The sequence below is a fragment of the Trichosurus vulpecula genome, chromosome 7 (assembly GCF_011100635.1).
Source record: "Trichosurus vulpecula isolate mTriVul1 chromosome 7, mTriVul1.pri, whole genome shotgun sequence".
Taxonomy (NCBI): domain Eukaryota; kingdom Metazoa; phylum Chordata; class Mammalia; order Diprotodontia; family Phalangeridae; genus Trichosurus; species Trichosurus vulpecula.
This window is the reverse complement of record NC_050579.1, coordinates 196,734,076-196,749,863: the sequence shown is the minus strand read 5'-3', so window position 1 is coordinate 196,749,863 and position 15,788 is coordinate 196,734,076. Positions and strand designations below refer to the sequence as shown.

The 15,788-nt window shown below is 36.9% G+C and overlaps 1 protein-coding gene across 1 annotated transcript in view; it reads left to right on the top strand.

Moving 5' to 3' along the window:
• IRAK1BP1 (interleukin 1 receptor associated kinase 1 binding protein 1) overlaps window positions 1–11,840 on the top strand; it is a 34,184-nt gene extending 22,344 nt beyond the window's left edge. Inside the window, exons 3-4 of the mRNA XM_036768078.1 lie at window positions 11,268–11,398; window positions 11,487–11,840. Coding sequence (XP_036623973.1) covers window positions 11,268–11,398; window positions 11,487–11,757 — 402 coding nt within the window. The 3' untranslated portion in view covers window positions 11,758–11,840. The remainder of the gene's footprint in view (window positions 1–11,267; window positions 11,399–11,486) is intronic.
• Window positions 11,841–15,788: the final 3,948 nt, after the last annotated feature.

Below are 15,788 nucleotides of genomic sequence, written 5' to 3'. Positions count from 1 at the left end.
AAAGTTCAGAAAGGATGCCTTTGATCTTTTTGAATTATAAATGTTTGTTATGTTTGTAGATACAACACATGTATAACTAAACTTCATACTCCCTTTAGGTTTAGAAGGGTACCTGAATTTGAAGAAAAACAGCAGAAATAGCAATATCCCCCTCCCCTGACTGTATTGGTAACCCTGCTGCTAGCACCACTTTGTATTTACAAAAATAACCACTTCCACTGCCTTTAAATAATACCAATAAGGGGAATGTAAAAAGCAAGAAACCTTACCCAAGAGCTACTAAATCAATATTAAAACCCAGCTTTTCTTGCTCTTACAATATGTGGCATATTTGACCACAATGATAGTCAGTGAAGGAAAAATATAGTGAATTAAACAAAAAAAAACCTTGACGGTTTTTAAGATTGGTTAGGACTTTGGTAGCTACAGTTGTTAAATTCAGAATGTTTGGTGTATCTCTAAAAAGATCAAGATTTGGATTTCTGAGTGATTTTTTTTTTTACTTCAGACTTTTTGGTTTTTTCTTAATCACCAACTTCATTAAGGTAGATCACTTCAAATTTTTAGGCAAAATTAGTAATGAAAAAGGTTCATATTTTGTGCAAAGAGAAAGCAGTTTCTCACATTGGGTCTGATCCTACTAGTTTTAAGGAAATGAACTATCTTTTATAGTAATATGCTAATTTGGGGGACTCCTGATGCATTTAAAGAGAAGAAGCTATTCTCTTTGTTGCAAACTGCCTTGGGGATTTCACATGCCTCTTCCACATAATAACCAAAAACATCATGAATGTCTAAAGCAAGTTCAACAAATTTGGAAAAAGTAAGGAGTGTGGGTGTGATTTTGTTTTTGACTTTTAATGCGGATATAACTTGGAATCAAATTATTTTGAAAGTTTTTATCCTTACCATGTAGGTCAGCCACCTTCATTTATTAAGATTATATTTAAAAATTAATTTTCCCACGTGCATCCTAGTGATATCTATGTAACTAGAGAATCAAAAATAGGATATACTCTCAAATGGATGGACTTAGTGTAGGCATTCATCTACCTAGTCTCAAAGGGAACCCACTCTTTAAATCTGTTCCTACTGTATGAGATTATTAAAGTTTTTGTAATACAAGGAAAATTAGGAACCCCTGAGAAACCCCTAGCTACTGACAAGCACCCCCCAGAAAGAATGGACTCAAATATCTTTGGCATTTAGCAAACCCCCTGGGACTCCATGACTCCACCAAGCAATATCAATAGATAGGACCATCCCACTGAAGGATAACCTGGCAGACCCTTTCTAGCAGATATCCCTGGGGCTCCATGACTCCACCAAGGAATGTAAATGAGATTTTCTCACTAGTAGGATAACCTGACTGAATCTTTTGATCAGCCAGGACCTTTGTTCCTGCTCCCCCCGCCCTGTACCCCCATATCCTACATAAGCCATGCCATCACCCCAACACATTGCCATTGATTTGGGGTGCCGTACCCCAATGGCCACCGGCCAATAAATTCTCCACTTAAAACTTATACTCTGTGGTGTGTCTCGCTCGCTTCTGGTACAACATTTTTAAAAGTCAATTTAGAGTTGTGTGGTGTATGCCTTTTCATTTTTTTAGCTGACAATAGCTGATTCACCATTAGTACAGAAAGTTTTTTTGAGGTATTTTGTTGTAATCCATGAGTAGCACACATTTGCTACTTTGATCTCTAGGTAGGTCTAGGATGTAGTTGATGACCGAAGAAGAGAGAAAAGTGACCAGGCATAATAGCATATAAATTGACCGTTTAGGGTTTTTAAGTGACTCTCATGTTAGATTCAATTTATATGCCATGTGTGTAGCCCCTGGGCCCCTTAAAGTAAAAGCTCCCAGTGGGGTTGAGGGAAATTGCCCCTGACTACTGGCTGCTACTACAGAAAGGGGCAAAGTAGGAAGGGGATCTTCCTATAATAGGACATACACTGGAAATATTTTTAAAGTTGTTTTTAATGAAACCAGTTAAATTTGCATTTATAACTGTTTAAACATACAGATCTCTTAACAGCTTAGAAGTTATTTCCTTCCTCTAAATACTTCAGTTTCTTTGCAGAAGAATTTAATTTGATCTTATGTTCCATGCCAACTTGTCCTTTGCAATATGTAGTAACTTAATCATTCAAGATTAAACTTGAGATTTTGACTTCTATTGGCGCCGTGAAACCCTAACCAAATGAGATAACTGGCCATAGATATAATTGTCATAAATATTTTAAATAACATTTTAACTATACATGTTCTTGTAATACTGTCTATTATAATGGCATTACAATCAAAGACCTGCTCCTAATTAGAAGCCTTACAGTTATATTTTGGGGATCAGGGATGGTAAAGAGAAGGAAAATGGTTGTGTTATGAGAAAAAAAAATCTTTTTTAATTTATGTGGCAGGTAACTGCTGCTAAAATATATCTACCACAACACAGAAATTATAGAGGTAAAAACCTGGGTTTTATTATGCTGAAGCACAGGTTCAGAGGGGTTAAAAAAAATAATCCTTCAACAATGATTAGGATTCTAGTAAGGCTTCTTAAGGACAAAATTACATCAATGACAGAGAAATAATTCTTTTATTTGTTATCTCATACATTCTTTTAGGTGATTAAAAAAGATTCATAATCCCATGCAGTGTCATAAAATTTGAACAATTTAGTTAAGCAAAGCCATAATCTCATACATTCCCTAAGGAAATAAACGTAGTTAAACAGACTCTCTAGGTAAACTAAGGTTACAGGTTAAACATTTAGTTTGCAAAATCCTACACTTACAAAACTACAAGGCTGCATTTTAAAGAAGTCACAATTGGATGATCGAGAGGAAGGAATCTACATGTCAACAAGACTTGGCATCAGGGAAATTCTTCTACAAATAAAATATTTTAGGGTGGAGGTTTTAAAAGATGCTGTGTTCCATTTTTCCTCTCAGTTGTGTCTTAGGAGTGTCAGAAGTCTTCCCTTAACACTGTTATTCCATGAGTCAGGTTTTGGTCAGGTGAGGTTAGTATTAACAGGGACAGGCTTTTAGTTAACGAAACATTGCGGGAGGAATGACCCTGACCCCCAAATAATAAAAATTAATAAAAAAAATTTAAAATTCCCACAAAATAGGAGATAATAGCATCAGATTTTAAGATTCCTTAAAGCTGGGAATGTGGAATTCTTTAAATTGTTAGAAATAATATTTTTAAGAAATGTCCAACATCACATCTAATCTTAGATTAATCTTTTTCCAGTATATTATTCTTTGTTGGGGGAAGAAAAGCAAAAATTTAAATTTATCAGTGGTAATAATTGCATTTTCCCCACTTAAGACATCTCCTAGAGTTAACTCATGATTCTTATTGCAATAGATACAATTCCTTTCAGTTTTATTAGTACTTAGTGTATATTCTTTTAACTTGCCTTATTGCCTTCTCAACCTGTTCTACTTTGTATGCAAGGAAGTCCTTTAAAATCCAAAACACCCATCACCATCCTGGCTCTACGGAAGGTTTTGTGAGAGGTTAAACTTTACAGAAACCTCAGATCAGTATATTCCCAAAATGAGGTACTGGGTATGGGAGTGCTTAGCCAATTTGGTAACAAAATGGTGAGATGTTTTGGTTTTTTTTCATATAGCCATATTTAGTCACTTGATTTAAAGGCTTTCAGTTTTTGTGTCCAACCCTGTTACTGGTTTCATAAAATAAACACATGCAAAATGTTTCAAAGCAGCAAAGTCGAGTGGAAGTCGAATTATATGCATATTTTAGGAGTAGAAGAGTTAGAGAAATTGAGGAAGAAGGAGGTAGTCAAGAAGGACTTTTTAGAGAAGGTAAGTTAAACTAAATATCCAAGCAAGTAAATAGGCATAGATTGTCAGAGAGCTTCAAACAGGGTAAGAAGTCAGAGTTGAAAATATGTGTTTAAGAATTATATGTTCAAAATATAGTCACTGAAGCCATTAAAGGTAAGCATACTCCAAGGAAATTAATATAGAGCACCAAGTATTGGAGCTTAGAGTATATCCATAGATGAAGGGGAAAAGAGAGTGGCTGAATAGGAGGAAAACTATGAATGCAATTCCACAGAATTCACCTTAATGCAACAAATATTTATTAAATACCTACTAATGTGCCAGATGCTGTGCTAGGTGATGGGGATATAATTCCTGCACTCAGGGAGTTTAAATTCTACTAAAGGGAGAAAATAGTGAAGAAAAGTAAGTCTTGCCAATGTCAAATAATTCTAGGAGGGTAAGAAATATAAAAACTGAGAAAATTCCATTGGGTTTCAGCAGATTACTGGTGGCCAAAGAAAGTTTCAGTGAAGGGTTAAAGACAAAAGCCAAATTTTAGATTAAAAGAAGGTGCAGGGTGGGGAGTGGTCATGAGGAAATGGAGGCAGCCAAAGTAAGCTACATTTTTGAAAGTTAGCTATAAAAATAAAATAAATAGTATAGTATTTAGATGGTATAACTGGTCTAATAAAGAGCAAGGGATTAAATTTGGGCATTCATCATCAGCTTGGGGTTTAAGGGATGCATGGAGAATTTTTTGCCCTGAAGAGGGTACACAGTGTTTGGGGGTGGGGGGGGCAGGGGAGTCCAATACACTTAATAGCTGTGGTACACAAAGTACAAGTTGGTTTCTCTACTAAAAGAAGAGGTAGAAGGAATACATCAGATTGTCAGGGAAAATGAAGTGTTTCGTGAAAGAATAGGAAAAAAAAAAGTCCTCTTTCTGTGTACCCCAAGTATTCTTATTCCTCATAATTCCACAAAATCATGAAAATCAAGGGATTAAAACTTCAAAGTCCACTTCAGGAATACCCTTTGAAACTGTCCAAACTATCAAGGGTATGCATATTCAAAAGGATACCAAGTATGTGAAAGAGGTCACATAAAAGAACAGTATGTTCTTTTCTGTAAATAAAATATTTGTCAGATATGCCCAGGTTAAACAGTGGGGCTAGACATAGACTCATTAGCCCAGCCAAAAACTTTCATTTTTGCTGTACAGGTTCAAAACTTCATTGAGTGATCCCAAAGTTTTAGATGTAGATTGTCTTGTCATTGAGCATATCCAGATCAATGGTCTACCAAAGTGCATAAGCATACTTACAGAGCTTATAATGGTAAGTGTTTCTCTTTTGGCCAGGAACCCTGAGGGTCTTCCCTTCCCAGTTTGATTTTTTTTTTTTTTGAGTTTTGATTAAAGGGGCCATCCCCTTGATTAAAGAGGCCTATTCACTGAATGAGTGTTACCTCACTCAAAACGAGAACCAGAAAAGACCTTAGCCTAAAAGGGCCAGGGTCTTCCATTGCATCCTGGGCCATCTTCATTCCTCCTGGTGAATATCAGACCACTGGACCCAGATGGCTCTGGAGGACAAAGTGAGGCTGGTGACTTTACACAGCCCTCCCTCACTCAAATCAAAGTCAACTGCAAGTCATGTCATCATTTCCCTGATGCCATGGTCATCTTTGAGAATGAAAGACAAATACAACAACAACAATTAACTGAATCAACCCATCCACAGGTTTTCTTGCCATATTGAGATGCTTCTTACTGGGATGGAAAAATTATTCCTAAGCCAGAAGAGGAGATTGCTAAAAAGAAAAAGATATCCCAAAAGCAATTGAAGAAGCAAAAACTTATATAAAAATAAAATGAAATTAAGACTAAAAAGGAAAAAAGAATGGAAGAGGTATTTCAAAAAAAAAGAAAAAAGCATCTGATGAGGCATGGGAGAATTCTAATTTATGTCAAATGGTGTCTGAGAAAAAAAATTTTAAAAAATGGTGTCTGAGAGTAGATGATTATAACAATCAGAAGAAAGAAAAGGACTCCAGAACATTTGGAGCTAAATAATAGATGAGGCTCTCCTCCTAGAAGAGGGAACTGGACTATCTAAAGAGGAAGCTGCTTGTGCTCTGAGAGAAATGATTATTAATAACCGATGATTTGGGAAGGTCCAGAGTTCCCCTATTTCTAAAGTCCTCATTCAAAGTTAAGTCTAAAGGACATTACTGATGAGATTGAATTAACTCCTCAAGTTTGGTCAGACCCCACCCGACCTTAGAAGGAATTTAAGATGTGAAAGCCCATCATGGTCTACACAAGTTTAGCTGGGAATAAATTATTTAATTAGATTGCCCAAGGCTGAGCAAGTTAGAAGTAAACGACAAAGTTATATTCCACCAGCCCTTCATTAGAATAGGTCCACCTCTCATTGCGGTGTTCATTCTCTCTCATTAATTGTTAACCAGTCAGAGTTGATTGCCACCCTCAGGAATACCCACTCTTCTAAGGGCATGTAAAGTATGAGCCCACCGCATTTCAGTGTCTCTGACTATTCCTTTTATTAATAGAATGCTAGCATTATTAATAAAATGATTACCCAGAAATTATATCTCTCAAACTTTTTAAACATCACAGCTGCAAGGAACCATGATGTACATTTATAAGTACTATAAGGAAAGAAGTCATCTAGGCCTAAGAAGAAGAGACAAATAATAATTGGTGAAACCCCACTAATTGGTACTAAGGTAGTTCTTTATTGACCTAACAAGTGATAGAGAGGTCTCTTGCTTTCTTATGGCATGTATCTGACATTACTTCCCAGGACTTGTGAGTATTGTGGGGATAAATGATAGCACCAGTAGAAACCTAGAAAACACTGTAAAGGATTTTGATATTGTGAGGGGAAAAAAACTTTTTGGTACATAGTGTTTTCATCATTGCTGCTGGCAAAAGGTAGGGGATTCAGAAAAGAAATAGAAATTTCAAGAGTAAATGACTGGCTAAGAAGATGGTTTTCAAGAGTGAGATTTAGATTTCAGGACTATAGCTTAAAATATAGGAATGATGATATATTTTCCTGGAGTCTTATGAATATGATTGAAAAGGAAACTGAAAATAGGGAGGAGGGGGGTGAAAATAGCCCACATTAATTTGCCAAGCCATCTGCCATTGAGAGTAACAAGTATAACATAAGAATAACAGGAGGAAGACTAATTTGCAGTGGAAAATATCCAAGAAGAAATTCAGCAGTAAAATTCATAGTTTCAGAAGTCTGTATGCAAATACATAAAGCAGAGGTACCAGATAACCAGAGATCCAAATGCAAGGAAGCATTTTTTCCTAAGTAAATTCCCAGTTTGGGGAATGGGACTTATGAGTGGAATGTGGCTTTTGAAGATTATGACTTAAACAAAAATAGTATACTAGAGGGAGCAGTGGGATAAACTAGAGTATAAAAAGGCATACTCTTAAGAAAATCCAGGAACCTAGATGTGTCAAAGAGCAGGGAGCAATGGAAGTCAGAAATAATCCTGGGAAAATAGCAGACCACCTATACAGGAGGAGGAAATAGATCACCAACTTGGTATAAAGGTATGATATTGTAGTTATGGGGGGGACTTCAGTTATCCAGATATCTGTTAGAGTTCTCTCTGTCAAAAGCAGAGTTGCTGATGCATTTTTAATATGGTTTAATTAAGACTAATTTCATTATAAGAGGGAGGAAGCAATGCAAAATTCTAGACCTGATTCAATTAAATAAGCATTTTAAGTGCCTACTGTCTGCCAGGCACTGTGATACTAGGTTATGAGAGTACAATAGCAAAAATTAAATAGTCCCCTACCTTCAAGTTACTTACATTCTAGTAAAGGGAAATAACATGTACTCAAATAAGTAAATACAAAACATAGGCAAAATAAATCCAAAATAATTAGGAGGAAAGGCTTTGGAATTTGACAGACAAAGAGGAACGGGTTGGAAAATTTTGAGGTTTGTGATAGATCTTAGAATTTGTGATAATGAAAAGGAAACTGACCATAGTCTGACCTGTAGCCAGGATTTCAAATAGTGTAGAAAAAAATATACAGGTAATATCACATGGCACCAAATTCTACAAGGGGAAATCAGCCCAGAAGGGATGGGAAGCTCTCAAGAATAAAATTCTAAAGACCAAAAAAAAAAAAAAAACACAGTCCTAATGAAAAAAAGGTGAAACTGTGGCTACACCAGGAATTTATCAATCAGCTCAGACTTGAAGAAGCTGTGTATAGAAGATGGAAGGGCAGGGAACTGAGAGTGAATACAAAAACAGTGACGTGGTCCTTTACAAAGTGTCAGGTGTTAAAAGTTAATAATAAATTGCAACTAGTAATGAATGATACCGGGCTTTTTTTTTTTTTGCTATATTGGGAAAGGAGAAAAATCAAGAATTGTATAGGACCACTGTTCATTGTGGCTGTGGCTTGTGACAGTGACAAAAGATGGCAGTGAGAATGCAAAACTTTTAAATTTTTGCTTTTGTTTTCTCTTTCAAGGACAATGATTTTTAGTCTGGGAGAGACTAGGACAAAATAGGTAATAAAAATTTGAAATCCCAGATAGATGAAACATTAAGTGAGCACGTCAGTGATTCAAATCAAATACATCCCATGGCATTAGAATTGTTAAGTTATGATTGCTGAGTCACTGTCAGGGAGCAGGAAAGAATGTGGAAAACTGGGAATGTACCTCAGGACTAAAGAAGGACAAATGTACTGATTTTTTTAAGGATGAGGGAATATAACAACATGCTACTTGCTGCTATTATGGCTGTGTAAGACCAATAACACCAGCACAAGGAGGCCTGCTAGCATAGGTTCTGTGATCTGCTTTTCTAAGGAAAGCAACTTTAAGGGGTTAACAATCTCACTTTAATTAAACATACATATATCATTCACTTAGTTCAGGGGGGAAAAGTCAGCACCTTGAACTTCAGAGCAAATACAGAGAAAATATAAACAGATCAACAGACAGGCTTTTGTCTGATCAAGACATCACACAGTTACCAGAGAGAGAAGCATCAGCATCTAGGTTTTTCAAAGGCGGGGGGAGCACCTTGATGGCTATCCAGAGTCTTCACACCAACATTCTTCCAATGAGTGTGCCCCCAAAAGCAAACCACCAACTTCAGAGTGTTCAGGGTCCTGAGGGCTCAGTGCCTACTTAGCAAAAGGGGTGTAGGAAAGCTCTTTAATCACTAGCACTACATCATATACATTGTTTCCAATCAGTGACTCTTAATTCAAACAAAGACAAGACTCAAAGACACCTGAGTGCCTCAATGCTGAGAAGCACTCCAAAACAAAAGACCACACTTTGCTTGCCATTACATTTGAAAGGCAAGACTCATCAAAGGTATGTGATTACTTCAGTGCTGAGAAGCACTCCGGCACAAAAAACAAAAGGTCCCACTTTACCTGCCCAATTCAAACAAAGGCAAGACTCATTAAAGGCATTTGATTGCCTTAGTATTCCAAAAGAGAAAACAGTAAAAAAAAAAAAAAAGTCCCACCTTTCTTACCATTACAGGGAAGTAGTGTATGCTAAATTAAACTGTTAGTCAAAATTTTAAAACATTATAATTGGCAGATTGGAATGGGGAAAGACAAGACAGAAAGCCTCAGTAGAAGGCTGCTTACAGTAGTGCACATTTGAGGTGATGGAGGTCTGACCTAGGGTAGTTGAAGTAAAAAGGAAGGGAAATAATAGGAAAGATTTCTGAAGTAAGAGCAACAGGACTCAGCAACTGATTGGCTATAAGGTGAAGGAGGAGAAATATTGAAAGATCACTCCAACGTGATGACCCTGAGGGAAGGAGAAGATGGTGGTGCTATCAACAGATAGAGAGATGTTAAGGGGAGGGGAAATTTTTGAGGGCAATGGGATTAATCCAGTTTTGTACAGGTTGAGTTTTAGATGCTAATATAACATCCAAATGGGATAAGTAGCAGTTAGAAATATGAGACACATAAATATGAGACACATGCAGAAATTTACAGTAGGTTGGAATGGGAACTGAAGCGCTGAAGAGAGGTAGTGATATAATTTTAAGAAATATATGCCTAGAAGTGATAATTTAAGATTTGGATGGTATTATCAAAAGAGAGAATATAGAGATGGAAGTGAATCCATGTGGGTCTCCCCCATGGCTTTTTCCTAGACCCCATTCTCTTTTCCCTCTTTATTTCACTTAGTAATTTCTTCTGCTTGCATGGTTTCAATTATCATGTTATACAGATGACTCTTAGATATACTTTTCTATGCCAAATCTTTCTCCCAATCTCAAATTTCCAAATGCCTATTAGAAATTCCAAACTGGATGACCCATAAACAACTTAGACACCCAAGTCCAAAATTTAACCCATCATTCCCCCAAAAACCTTCTTTGCCTTCCATACTTCTCTATTATTGTCATGGGTACCACCATTCTCTCAATCACCTAGACTCACGACAAGGTGCCATCCTCTACTCCTTTTGTTTACTCCCTGCCCCCTCCAATTCAGTCATTTGTCAAGTCATGTCATTTCTACCTTCATAATATATGTTATGTATGTGTGTCCAGTATGTTGTTCTTTTCTCTGACACTGGTGCCACCTTTGTACAAGCCTTCATCGCCTCATGCCTGAACTATTGCAAGAGCCTAATGGTTGATCTGCCTGCCACAAGTCTCTCCCAACTCTGATTCATCCTCCTCTCAGCTTTCAAAGGGATCTTCATAAAGTTGAGTTCTAACCATGTCACACACAGACACACACACACACACCCCTTCTAGGAGCTTCTGTCACCTTCAGGATCAAATATAAAATCTTCTATTTAGTGTTCAGAGCCCCTTATAACCTGCCCCCTATTACTTTTCTAGTCTTCGTGTACATACCTTTTTCTGCCACTCTATGATCCTGGCCACCTTCCTGTTTCTAAAATAAGGTGCTCCTTCTCCTGACTTAGTATTTTCACAGGCTACACCTATACCTGGAATGCTCTCCCTCCTAATCTCCACCTCCTAGCTTCCCTGGGTTTCTTCATATCACACCTGCTATGAGCCTTTTCCAGTTCATATTAAAAGGATAATAGACAGTACTGCTTAGTGTCTTCCCACTGAGACTGCCCCCAATTTATCCCGTATATACCCTTTTTGTACATAGCTGTTTGTTTGAATGTTATGTCCCTGATTAGACTGAACTCATTGAGAGCAGGGACTGATTTTTGCCTTTCTTTGTATCCCTAGCACTGAGCACAGTGCCTGGCATGGTGCTTAATAAATACAAGTTGACTCCTAAATTATAATTTGTCTTTTTTACCGTTTCCTACTCCAAATTGATATCTTAGTGTTTTACTTTTCCTCTATACACTCAGAGAAATCTGAAACAATACAGTTCACAAAAAAAGATAATTTTAATTCATTTTCATTTACAGGTCTGCATTACATTCACTGAATTCGGAAAAATGCAAGATGTTTGTAACCTTCTTGTTGAAAAGCTAGATAATTCTGTTATCATCAGTCCTCCTCATTTTTACCATACACCAGGAGCTACTGAGAATCTTAGGTAAGTAAGTTAAGCAAATTGTAAAAAAATATCTGTTATATGGCTTGTTGGTTGTCATTAATATTATTGTGGTTTTTTTATTCCCAAGACGTCAGGTTTGTCTCTGTGCTGTTGGGAACGCATGGCGAAAAGCTCAAGAAGTATGTCAGCTTGTTGGCCAGTCTCTTGGAAAACCTCTATTAATCAAAGAAGAGGAAACGAAAGAATGGGAAGGTCAGATAGACAATCAGCAGTTATCTGACCTAGCAGGTTCACTAAGCATACAACAGAAAATCCAAAGTGCAACTATATATGCTTCTTCCAGGGTATTTTTAAACTTTGAGGTTAAGAAAAAGGAAAAGAAAAAAAAAGTGATTTAAAATTCTTTATAACCAAGCATTTTTCGTTTTTGTATCTTTGTATCTAATTGCCCAAAACCATGATTAAATTTGTATAATTTTTATAAAGTTTTTCTTTATGCTAAGATTAATATTTTATATAGAGTACCAAATTTATCAGGGGCTAAAAAAAAAAATGGACCCCACAGCACACTTAAACCCTTTGTGTTCCTCATTTTCAGTTTTTGCTTTCAACTCTCATTTTTTTCCTACATTCTTCTTTCATTGTAATGTCATTCTTTTTATATTTTTCTATTTTGTGATCATGAGAACAGAATTTGCATTATTAAGTATCTTTTCTCTTTTCCTGAATTAAAAAAAAACTTTTAGACTTTGATTTTCATGGATATGTTCATAGACTGCTTTCTATTCATTTTTTACTGTTTTTCTTAGTCTTACACTATGTTCAGTAGAATATTAAACATTAATTTTCAGTGCAATATCATAAATTAATCTACCTCACTTTATTACAACTGCAGTTTTACATTTAAATGTGGTTTCAGCTTCAGCACTACGGACCAAAACTGCCAAAACTATATACTTTATGAAATATTAAATGAACTTTAAAATAACTGGATATTAGTTAAAAACTAAGTAACTTCATTTTTAAAAGTAATTTATTGATAAAATTTTGTAAAACTGAAAATGTGGAACACCACTATGCACTATTGAGTGTAAATTTCATGTTCAAGTGATACCCAGTACTGCCTCAGGGAGCTTATAATTTTTTTAAAATGTCAACCAGAGTTGGGCTAATACAGCAACTACAAAAGTAAATAGAAGGTAAGGTTGGAGTCAGGCTTGAAGAATAGAGAAAATGAGCCTGGTCTTAAGAGGTACAACTTTAGCTTTAGTTATAGGAAGAAAGTGATGCAGTATGGTTAGCAAATGATCATTACAAAAATATGACACTAAGTTTTTTCAGTTTTGGGGGGATGATACTACATTTGGGAAACCTTAAAACAATCTTGACCAGACTGAAGGATGAGCTGGGATGGAATAAGAGAACAAAAAAAAGACCATTTGAAGTTTGTATTCTATATAAATGACTGATAAGTAGTGATTTTAGCTATAAAATGCAGTAAATAATTTGAAGGAGAAAGGAAAAAAGTTTATTGTAAGTTTTTTTAGAGTAAAGATAATGCCTTATTCTTGAATCTTACTCAGCATTTATGTCATGTTTTGAAGAACCATAACTACTAATAGGGTTTTGGCCTGTCATGGCATTAATAGCTGTGGGTCCAGACTTCATGAGGGATACAATACTCCATCCTCTTACCAGGATCTAAGAAAGTTAGAAACAAGGATCTCCTTCAGCCACTTTGGTTTTAACACTCTGGGAACTTCCCTTTCAAGCCAAAGTCACATATGTGAGCTATATGCCCACACACAGGGAAGGCCATGGAGGACTGGGAAATTGTATACCTGTCTCACTCCCTATCTACACATTCCAACTGGCTTAAGCAGACTATAAACCTCCCTACCTAGCAGTTCTTTTCTATGGGTATATCAAGATTTTTCATCTTCAAAGTGCACTAGGCACTCATGAACCATAAAAATTCAATTAAAATCATTTTAATATTTAAAGTTTTAAAAACATATAATACTAGAATAAAAAGAATATAAAACAAAAATTCCAAAATCTGTAATTGAAGAAAGCATTCTGCCAGCAGTTCAACCTCCAAGAAACATTTCTTAAACCTTTGTCCCACCAAGCCACAAGGCCTGCAAAGCACCAAGTAAAGGTAAACCAAGGCAGAGGATATACTATAGCTAACCAGTGACAAGGGCCCCAGAAGCCATCCCAAACTCCCACTAAATCCCACCTGCTTTAGTGACACAGTTCCAATAATTTTCTGGAAGACCTTTAATCACCATTAAAATAATCTCATAGCAACTCTAAAAACTAGAGACCAAACTTAAATTTTTTAAAATACCTAAAATGATATAAACAATCTTTTAAAAATAGAAAGATAATGTCAGGAACAATTCATTAAAGTCTTCCAGGATAAAGCGTGAGCTCCCCGCCGAGTCCCTCCAAAAACCTATAAAAAATGGCTCTGAACCAATTCTAGAACCGCAGAACCCACAAAACAGCAGAGGGAAGCAGGGCTCCAGCCCAGGACAGCCTGGATGGTCTCTGGGTGAGGGCAGAGCCCAGCGTGAGCGGCACAGACCAACCAGACCAGGAGCTGGGCAGAGCGTGCCCTAGCACCCTGAATCAGTGAGCTGCAGCAATTACCAGACTTCTCAACCCACAAACACCAAAGACTGCGGAGAAGGTTAGTGGGAAAAGCTGCGGGAGTGGAAGGAGTTCGCGGTTCGGGCAGCAGAGGTGGGGCAGCTACAGAAGTACAGCTGCAGTTGCTTCTGGCCCCAGGCCCACCTGGTAGGGGGAATTAAGTGGTGGATCAGAGCAGGAGTGAAGAGCCTGCTGAAAATCTAAGTCCAGTCCGAGTTGGGGGTTCTTGGGGAAGGAGGAGTGCTGGTGTGGCAGAGGTGGCGCATCCCCCCAAGCGTGGAACATAGTTCTCTTAACTCCACAAGCAGTCATACCCTGCTGAAAAACTCAAGGGTCAGGTTAGTTGGCTGGGAATATGGCCAGGCAGTGAAAACGCACCCAGATTCAGTCTCAGACTTTGGATTCTTTCTTTGGTGACAAAGAAGACCAAAACATACAGACAGAAGAGGTTAACAAAGTCAAAGAGCTTACAACAAAAGCCTCCAAGAAAAACATGAACTGGTCCCAGGCCATGGAAGAGCTCAAAAAGGATTTGGAGAAGCAGGTTAGAGAAGTAGAGGAAAAATTGGGAAGAGAAATGAGAAGGATGTGAGAAAACCATGAAAAACAAGTCAATGACTTGCTAAAGGGGACCCAAAAAAATACTGAAAAATACACTGAAGAAAACAACACCTTAAAAAACAGACTAACTCAAATGGCAAAAGAGCTCCAAAAAGGCAATGAGGAGAAGAATGCCTTGAAAGGCAGAATTAGTGAAATGGATAAAGAGGTCCAAAAGACCACTGAAGAAAATACTACCTTAAAAATGAGATTGGAGCAAGTGGAAGCTAGTGACTTGATGAGAAATCAAGATATTATAAAACAGAACCAAAAGAATGAAAAAATGGAAGACAATGTGAAATATCTCCTTGGAAAAACCACTGACCTAGAAAATAGATCCAGGAGAGATAATTTAAAAATTATTGGGCTACCTGAAAGCCATGATCAAAAAAAGAGCCTAGATATCATCTTTCAAGAAATTATCAAGGAGAACTGCCCTGATATTCTAGAGCCACAGGGCAAAATAGAAATTGAAAGAATCCATCGATCGCCTCCTCAAATAGATTCCAAAAAGAAATCTCCTAGGAATATTGTCACCAAATTCCAGAGCTCCCAGATCAAGGAGAAAATAGTGCAAGCAGCCAGAAAGAAACAATTTGAGTATTGTGGAAACACAATCAGAATAACCCAAGATCTGGCAGCTTCTACATTAAGAGATCGAAGGGCTTGGAATACGATATGCTGGAGGTCAGTGGAGCTAGGATTAAAACCAAGAATCACCTACCCAGCAAAACTAAGTATCATGCTCCAAGGCAAAATATGGACTTTCAATAAAATAGCAGACTTTCAAGCTTTCTCAGTGAAAAGACCAGACCTGAATAGAAAATTTGACTTTCAAACACAAGAATCAAGAGAAGCATGAAAAGGTAATCAAGAAAAAGAACAAGAAAAAGAAATTGCAAGGGACTTACTAAAGTTGAACTGTTTTGTTTACATTCCTACATGGAAAGATGATGTCTATGATTCATGACACCTCAATATCATAGTAGCTGAAAGGAATATGCATATATATATGTGTATATATATGTTTATGTGTATATATATATATATTTATAAGTGAGTGTGCATATATGTATATATGTATGTGTATATATATATATAGAGAGAGAGAGCGGACACAGGGTGAGTTGAAGATGAAGGGAAGATATCTGAAAGAAATAAAATCAAATTA